Source organism: Psammomys obesus, unplaced genomic scaffold, assembly GCF_907164565.1.
Source record: "Psammomys obesus unplaced genomic scaffold, mPsaObe1.curated_primary_1811, whole genome shotgun sequence".
Lineage (NCBI taxonomy): Eukaryota > Metazoa > Chordata > Mammalia > Rodentia > Muridae > Psammomys > Psammomys obesus.
In genome coordinates, this window is record NW_026596069.1 from 32,374,723 (window position 1) to 32,384,120 (window position 9,398).

The 9,398-nt window shown below is 42.6% G+C and overlaps 1 protein-coding gene across 4 annotated transcripts in view; it reads right to left on the reverse strand.

The window, feature by feature from the left end:
• The window catches only part of Atg10 (autophagy related 10), a 238,104-nt gene extending 228,746 nt beyond the window's left edge, over positions 1–9,358 (reverse strand). For 2 of the 4 annotated variants that reach the window (XM_055625749.1, XM_055625748.1), the window contains exon 1: positions 1,856–2,030. In XM_055625749.1, the coding sequence (XP_055481724.1) occupies positions 1,856–1,900 (45 nt within the window). In that variant the 5' untranslated portion in view covers positions 1,901–2,030. Of the gene's footprint in view, positions 1–1,855; positions 2,034–9,343 lie in introns of those variants that run through there. The other 2 variants (XM_055625746.1, XM_055625747.1) reach the window with 2 other exon arrangements.
• Positions 9,359–9,398: the final 40 nt, after the last annotated feature.

Genomic DNA, 9,398 nt, shown 5'->3' on the forward strand with positions numbered 1-9,398 from the left:
AAAACTGAATGCATATTAAATAGCCTTTGTGCATATAAAAGAGTTAAACATGAAAAACGCAGACACTTTGCCTTGTCCATGTTCTAAGGAAGGGAGATCAACAACAGAAGTAACTTCAATAGAAACTGCCTTACCCAACCACACAACCATGCTGATTAACTGACACACAGCCTGGCTGCAGCAAACTGACTCACTCTGCAGCATGATGACCATAAAGCAGTCTGGTCCTGAGAGACGAGTGTGTGCTCACAAACCACACTCTTCTATCATAACTAGGGAATTTAATTAAGCAAACCAACAAAATACAAGAAGACAACTGTAACTTCTGTGACTGCATATCTTGCAAATGCTTCATTGACGGCCAGATAAAGCTATGTCTCCATATGAAAATCAAACTGCTACTAAGCAGGGAAGGACAGTGTGAATGAAAGAAAGCATTGGCACGGTGGGAAAAACATACACACCCACGATTCTGGATTCAATCAGCTGTATAGTGGCTTTGATCTTCCTTAATCAAAACTAGAAACTAGGATGCTGTGTCTTGGTTCAGGTTAAACAAGAATAAACTACGTGTAGGGCTGTACCTGTAACTCTGGCACTTAAGAAATGGAAGCAAGACGTTCAAGAGTTCAGGGTCACCCTCTGCATCACAGAGAAGTCAAAGCTAGCTTGGGCTACATCAGACTCTAGCTTTTAAAATAAGAAGAGGGCATGAACAATCAATTTCAATCAAGTACCTTCACTCAAAAGTGAATGCTTGAGCCATACATTCAATTTTTTAAAATACATTTCCACATTTTAATTTATTTTTTGTACTACACACCTTTTTTTTTTTCCTTTTTTATGAAATAGTCTTCCTGTATAGTCCAGGCTAGCTATAAAGTGAAACTCACTATGTAGACCAGGCTAGCCTGGAGCTCATGGCTCTCCTGCCTGCTTCCCAAGTGCTGTGACTATAGGAACACACAGTTACACCTGGCTCTTAGCAGTGAAACACACTCCAGGTTTTCTGCTATTTTTTTGTTTGTTTGCCTGCCTGCCTGCCTGCCTGCCTGTCTGTCTGCTTTTGAAGATAGGGTTTCACTATGTAACCCTGGCCTGGAGCTCCCGGTACAGCTCTGGCTAGACTCAAACTCGTAGCAGTATGATCCTCCTGCCTCTGCCTTCTAAATCCTAGGTAACAGGCAAACACACGCCACCCCGCCAGTCTGCCCATATTCTTAATACGGCTTTCAGATGCACATGAAACTTCACGTGCTAAATTTTATGTATATGCAGCTATCCATAGTTCTCCTGGGAATCATTTCTAATTCCCTACAGGTGTTTCTAAGGTCCTATCAAAACATCAAGAACTTCTGTGCACAAGGCCAGGAACAAGGCTGAAAGTTTTAAGGTATCTACAGAGGAAGAGGAACCAACAAAGGCCTAGAGAATAAGGAGACAGCCTTTGGAGATCCTAGCAAGGTCAAAGTCAATGAGCCAGGAAGAAGGCTTTGCAGGAAGCACAGCATACCCAGGACCTACAATGTTAAAAGTTAGGAGTGACCCACTGAGAAAGAATCAAACACCTCTACGGAACATGACAGTGAAGCAGTCCTTGTCACTGCATCAATGACAGATGCAATAATGGACTGCAGCCACACAGAAAAGCAAGCTGTGTTGGACTAAGGAGAAAACTGCCGACTAAGTCTTCAACATGGTGAGTGAGCTTCAAAGCAGTATTTACGACGGCCCACAGGCTTAAGGGAGGAGATATTTAAACTGAGCACAGGAGGCTGGTAAAAGAGAGCCCATCCATACTACAGAAAGCTATTGGGAAACAAAACACTGAGCTCTCGTGACAGCATGTTCTTACCAGAGCCACCGGATGGTTAGACTCCCTTGCAGTTGGAGGAGGCATTTAAGGAGAACTGCAGAACTCAAGGAGCCTTTAGGAGTTTCCGTTTTAAGGAAGAGGAGTCACACGACACTCTGATGCAAGCAGATGTGTAATTGTTGGGAGAGCACCTAAGAAAGTGCCAAATGGAGTCCTGCTGAGAGACAGGAGACATCACGTAAGGGTAACAGCGAAGTGACACCCAGCCAGCCTGGAGAGCCTGGGTTTGAGGGCAGAAGAGTCTGTCTCAACACTTAGAAAAGCATACAGAACCAGAAGACTGAAAAGGAACTGTCATAAAGACATACAGTCCTGACATACAGCAAGAAAGAACAAATCGCCACAAACAGAATTTAATTCATGAAGAACATAGACTTATGCCATGCCTAGTGGTTTATCTCTTTAATCCCAGCACTCAAGAGACAGAGGCAGGCCTATCACTGTCAGTCTGAGGTCTGCGTAGTGTATGTACACAGTGAGTTCTAAGCCAGCGGGCTACAATAGTGAGACCCAGTCTCAAAGAAAAAAATATATATATAGGTTTTAAAAACATGGAAAACACATGAAAATAGATTATATACTTAGGAGCTTTAAAATCCCAAGGAAACTCTTAGTAACAAAAGAACAAGTAAAAAAGCTCCATCCCCTAAGCCCTCCAGGTACTTGAGATTTACTGAACTATTAAAAATGCTAGTTGAAACATAAAATTCCATTCAATAGGCATGCTTTATCTAATTAACATCAGTGTGCTACTAGCAAGATGACTGAACATCAAAACACTAATTAATATTGGGTTGTATACTTTTAAAATTATCTAAGGACTGAGCTTTGCTGAAGGATGATATATACTATAATGCAAACACAGCTTGATTACCAAATTGGAAAGTATACCATATTAAAAAGGTATTAATCTCACTCAAATCCTCACGATGCCATAATGAAATACCATTGAATAACCATTTCTTTGCTCAAGGAAGAATATCTCAACTTATTAAAAAATAAAAACATAATGAAATCAACATTTTTAGTCACACTTTCAAGCCTAGATTCTTGCTCTTCCTCTGCCATGTTCAGTGTCTCGTAGAAGCAGAAATCATAGTCTTAGAACTTCCTGTAGGAGATGCCTGAAAATGTGGCCAAAATGAAATAATTATAACCGTGGCTCATTGGCCAATAGCAGCAACAATCATACCATTTGCCTGGGTTAAGCAAAGCAGCTTGGAGAAGCATCAAAAGGAAGGAGGGAGGCAGTTCAGTCTTGGGGACCTGGTGGGCCAGTCTCCCTCCCTGCCTTTGGGGAATGCACACCGCCAGCCAAAGCTTAAACCAGAGGCAATGTGTTCTTGGATTGGAGCTGGTATTTTTGCTACCCTCTCCAGCAGGAAGAAACAGGAAGCATTTCACTATTCTCCGTTCTCTGTTCCCTTCAGGGAGACGAGCTAAGTCGCCGTCCTCCTGCTGTTTTTCACCCTGTAATGTGAGGCACTGGACACTATGATAGAGAGCCAGCAGTGGAGAGCTTTGGGGACAGCGTGGCCTTCAAAAAGTAGTACAGTCTCGCCATCACCTTCCCCAAACCTTGCATTTATAAGCTACAAGTGAAACAAAAACATTCCCCAGGTTACAGGCACGAGAGGAAATACCTGCGAAGCCTCTCCTGAACCCAGGAGAGAAGCCTCCTTCCTAAGGCAGTCATGCCTAACCTGCTACTGAGAGGACACGCCCTCCTGGACATCTGCTGGTAGGGAGGGAGATGAAGGGCCATTTGCTTACTCAGTCAGCAACAGCAACCCACACAAGTCCCTATCTGTCAGCCACTAAAGCGATGTCAACAGGAGGCCAACGAGAAGCTCCTGCAGAAGAAAAGCTGAGGAGGTTGACAAAGTGTCGGAACTCCAGCACCCAAAGAAAGCAAGAAAGACATGTCTTCTAAAATTAACTAATTAACTAATTAATAGAAATAAAATTATAAAGTTGAAGAGAAAAAGCCTTTTTCTATAATGGCTGAAAAACCTGAAACCTAAAAAAAAAAAAAAAAAAAAATCTACTCTATGTTACTAACTTAAAAAAAGAAAACAACATATCTAAATCCAAGATATAAAAACAGGAAAAAATGTTTACAATTAAAAAGTAAACTGGGACGCAGGTACAGCAGTAAACACCTCTACTTCATGCAATGGGGAAGCTGAAAATGGAGGAAGATGAGCCGACCAAGGCCAGCCTGGGCTTATACAGATAATATGTACCAGGCCACCTATGTCACTAGACCCAGTCTGAGAATCAGAAAAGAAAAAACAGAGAGAGAGAGGTCAGGAAGAAAATTCAAATATAAAGAACCAGAAACTTAAATTCTACATTATAGATAAGAAAGAGAAGTATACAAGTTTGGGTGGGGGAATAAAATTAGTATTTTAGCATATACTCCTGAAATATTTCCCCAAAACACAGGAAAAAAAAGACTAAAATGAAAATAATCCCAATTGATTAACAGGCATGACAAAGAACACAAATATAACCTACAGACGACTAACAGTTAGTTGGCTAGTTAGTGACACGATTTCATGCATCCCAGGATGGCCTTGTGCTGTTGGACCAAGGGTGGTCCTGATCTTTCCCCTTCTGTCTCCCAAGCGCTGGGATTACAGATGTGTGCTGCCGAACCTGGATCTTACTGTGTAGGTCAGGCTAGATCAGAGCTCAATTGGAACCCGAGTTAACCTCAAAGCCATAATGTTCCTGTCTCAGACCTCCAGTGCTAGAATTAGAGGCATGTACTAACACTTCGGAAAGAACTGATATTTCTGATTGAAAATAATATGCCAATCTAAATCAAATTCTCTTCTTGCCTTTGCATAATGGGACTCATGTACAAATTCTAGTCAGGGCATATGTCATCAGCCTAGAACTAAGAAGTAATGGGGTATTATTTGGGTAAAAATATCTAACAAAGGCACTAAAAGATGAACATACTATGTTTAAGAAGCTACAAACTCAGTGCCAATTTGAATACAGATGGCATAATATGAATCTTTAAAATATACTGTCAAATGCCACTGTGTTTGAGGGAAGAAAAAAGTAAATGGCAGAAAATTTTTGTGATGAAAGAGTCCCTTCAAAAAAAAAAAATTTTTTTTTTGTTTTTGCAAACTCTGTCCAGAGACTAAGCACCTTCCTATTTCCACAGACATCTTCTTCATTTTTTAGCTCATGTATCATATCCTAGAAGTTAATTCTGTGCTTCCTCATGAAAAAAAAAATCAAAATTTCCCTGAGAACATCATGGTAGACTCCAAAACAGGGAGTTTTGAAAACATGAATTTAATTCTTCAAGAACTGAAATTTGAAATTTGAACATGATTGACCAGGTGGAAACAAAATCATTCCAATAAGGGAGCACAGTTCTTACAAAGATAGTCTAAAAAGAGCACAAGGTAGATATACATACATACATACATACATACATACACGCATACACATGTGAATGGAGGGATCGAGGGAAGGAGTAGAGATTAAGTCGAGCCCCGGGCTAGTGTTTAGAGCTATGGTGTAAGGTCTATGAAACACGCAGAATCACACTAGGTCGTAACAGTTTGTTATTAAAAAGAACAACTGTAGTTTGCTATTGTCATTCACTGCTGAAGGACCAAGTATATAAACCTCCTACAATGTAGAGCTCTGTACTATTCGCAGCAGAAGGCTGGAGAGGCGGCTCGGCAGCTAACAGGACTTGCTGCTCTTACAGAGGACCTGTAACTAGTATCAGGGAATCCCTCCTCTTCTGGTCTCCATGGTACCCACCCTCAGTGGCATTCACAAAAACACACGGATGCACATAATACATATTTTCTCGAAAGTAATGCTGGTAGAGGGATGGGGTCATCCCCAGGAATAAGAGTGCTGGAGTCAATCCCTCTGTCAAAAACAACAACAACAACAACAAAATCCACACAACAACAAAAAGCATACCATCAGGAGAAGCTGGAAGATACAGCAATACACACCTGAGTCATGAGAATCAGGAGTTCAAGATCAACCTCAGCTGCATAGTGAGTCCCAGTTCCAGACAAGCGTGTGCTACATGACACCCTGCCTCAGCCATCATCATCATCATACACTAGAGCCTCCCGCACAATGTGGTAGTTACAGGTCAACAAGATGAGAAAAATTGTAGCTTCTGTGTTCTCTCTGAAACCTGTGACCATAACTGCCATTTCATCCACTCAATACTCATGTCTAAGTGCTAGGAGATAAATCATGGTACAATGAACCTTCAAAGAGCTTGGGGCACTAAGAGATTCAAGAACTGGGCAGTTCCAGAATACAAGCAGGCCAGGCCCCACCACAGAGGAGCACACAAAGGCTTTTCCAGACAGAATACAGAACAAGGCAAAGAAAATATCTGAAGGCTTTGAGTGACACAATGGACTTATTTGGACCATTCCAGTAGAAACTCCTTAGTTGGAGGTCAGCTGCTAGAGAGAGCTGAAGTTTTGTTTTCCTTGAACATGATGGTTTCCACTGAGTTGAGTTTTTGTTTGCTGACATGGGAATCCATAGTGATGGTACCTCCTGAGGCAATGATTTCCCGATTATTTTAACACAGGAAGCTATGGTATGCTTCCATCTTTTCCTTTGACCATCATGAAGCTCAGAAGTTCACCTGTGGCTGCCTCTAGTAACTGTATAGAAATAGGAAAAAAATATGCAGCTCTTCATAGAATGGATTTTGGTGACTCATCCTAATGTTATCTTTCTATTTGAGCTTCATACTTTCATGACCATGACTTATCTTTGTTATTATATCATGTATAGGTTATAAGTCATCTCAACTACTTTTGGGACAGATGGGATTTGAGTTTAAAATTATAAGCAAGATAGATAAAATGACTAATATGAAAGAAACCAGATAACAAGATAGGTAGAAAAAAAAAAAAAAAAACATAGTGAGCCCTCATATCACCCTGAGAGATTTGAGACTTTAAGAAAAAAAAAAAAGTATAAATCATGGCTTTGCTTTTAACAGTGGGTAATCAACTTTATATAAAAACTTTCAAGCTGAAAAGAACACTAATAAAATACAATAAAATCAATGATAAAGTATACTATAACTGTTTAAGGAATCAATATGGATTGATGTAATAATTAAAAATAGCATTATTAAGCCTTTCCTACGTATCAACCATGGTAACTAAAATCCTCACAGCATCTCTTTGAGGTATATTACTATGATTTTTCTCTATACACGAGGAATTTGAAATAAAGGATAAAAGTAGCTTGTTACAGCTGTTAACGGTAGAAACAACCAAAAGCATCAGAGCACTGTGCCTGTGCTCTAGAGGAAGTAAGATTTCAACTATTCCTGGAATTACAAATTGAAAGAAATCTGTAGCACTGAATAAGTGATGGAGAAGGAGCAATAATGAACCTAGGAACAGGCTGGAATGACACAGCGTAGACAGCTAAAAAGCCTGACTAGACAGTGAATTGAGGACTACAGGAAAATCTGGGGAACAGGGAGCAAGCAGTTTACAAGGAGCCTTCAAACTCAAGAGATTCTACTTAAAACAGCGAGCGACAGCAAACCATCGTAGGGTCCAGAGCACAAAGCATCAGATGAAAGCTCTTCTTGGAAACCTACTACTAACCCGAACTTCAAAGGAAAACTGTAGTAGTTACTGTCCCTGGCTACGTGATAGACCAGCGAGCATTTAGTGTACCACGCATAGTAGAGGGGCCTCTGCTTCTACAGTAGGTTGACTTCAGGCGCAGCACACTCTGTTACCCTACTTTCCGGTTGTTTTGCAGCCTATTTGGGCCCTGAAGACACTCGGTATCAGTGTACCGTCACCAAATAATCTCTATAGCTCCTTCTTTTGGATGTTGATTACCCTTGTGATTCAAACGTAAGCACTGAGGTCCAAGCATTAAAGTGCCATCAAGACACACACAGGCATGTGGTGGATGCCTGTCATCTCGAGAGGCTCTAGGGGCTGAGGAGAGGTTGGAGAAGTCTACACTAGACTGGACTCAGTAAGGCCCTGTGGGGTGGCACAGTCTGCCGAGTGAACTTCGCCTACTGCGTTCAGTGCCCAGCGTCGCGTAGACTAGGCACTGTGGAGACAGGAGGATCAGCCTAAGAGCAGCCCTAGCAGCGCGGGGAGCACGAGGCCATAGCCGGGTATTTCTTCACTGTTTGTCTTCGTTCTGGGTCTGCAGTGCTTGTCAGTCGGCTTACTCTTTCTGAGTTCAGTAATTCCTTTCCAAAGGCTTACTTTGAGTCATAATACATATTACCCTATTATGTACAGTACGTCATATGCCCTATTGTGTATAGTTTCATCTGTTACTCTTAATCTTGAACTATTCCACACTCAAGTGAATGGAGCTTAGAACTGTTTCCAGTAGTTTCTTCCATTAAAATATAAATAACAATTTTCTATTTGTTTTTGCTCATTGAGACACAATCTGGCTGTGTGAGGTGCAGAATGGCTACAAACTGGAGGTAGTTCTGCCTCCAGCTACGACAGCCTGGGGTGACAGGGACAGGCTTCTAACTCCCTCGTTACTCTTTATTTTTTCGCTGAAGTTTTCACTTTGTGTCATTTTCTCCTGCCAATACCTGACCCTTTGGAAGCGATGAGAAGTAATCACACCTGGAATCCTAAAACAGACTTGAGTACTGTACAGGATCTTTGTTCTCCCCCTAACAATCACAAACGTTCGCTTTGTCACCACAGTGGAGACCACTGTCAGGTCATGACTCAAAGTAAGCCTTTGGAAAGGAGCAAGCCAACTGACGAAAGAGCCCAAAAACCCGAGAACATGAAGCAAACACTGAAAAAAAACGATGGTTCCTATAACCTGGAATCTGGAATCTCGGCCACTCTGAGGAGAGGCTGAGGCAAGAGGCTCCAGGTAGCCGCTAGCCCAGGCTGAGAGTGCCCACCAGGAATCCCAGCTGTTGGGTGACTGAGGCAGCGTGGCCTAGAGCTGCAGGCTAGCCTGGGCTACACAGTATCAGTTTGTCTTAAAAACAAACCCAGTCTTTTATTCTTCTTCTTCCTCACGGCTGGAAACAATTTGCATCTTGTCAAAAACAGGTAGCTGCAGAGATTAGGGCTCCATTTTGACGGAAAGAACACGTGATCACGCCGGGCTCCACTACCAAGATTTTCACAATTATCACTACAAATAAGGACATGTCTTCTATAAATCAGCTCCCAGCTTTACAGATGGGAGGAGGGGGCGTGCTGGCTGCGCATCTGAAAGCAAACCTTCAGGTGGGCCCGCCAGTCTCTGAACTGCCTTTGTTTCAAGGTCACGTGAGCACGAGCCTAGCACGAGGTCAAAGGTCGCGCGGGCGGCCCGCGCCCGCCTCCCGGCCTTTTGTTTCGGGCTGGCCGCTCCGCCGCCCTTCCCGGTCCCGGGCGGCGGAGGCTGAGGCGCGCCGCGGTTGGGAGTACTCACCGCGCTCGCTCGCCCTCCCCGCAGCCGGCGGCGCGGCGGGCGGGGCGGAGGGGCG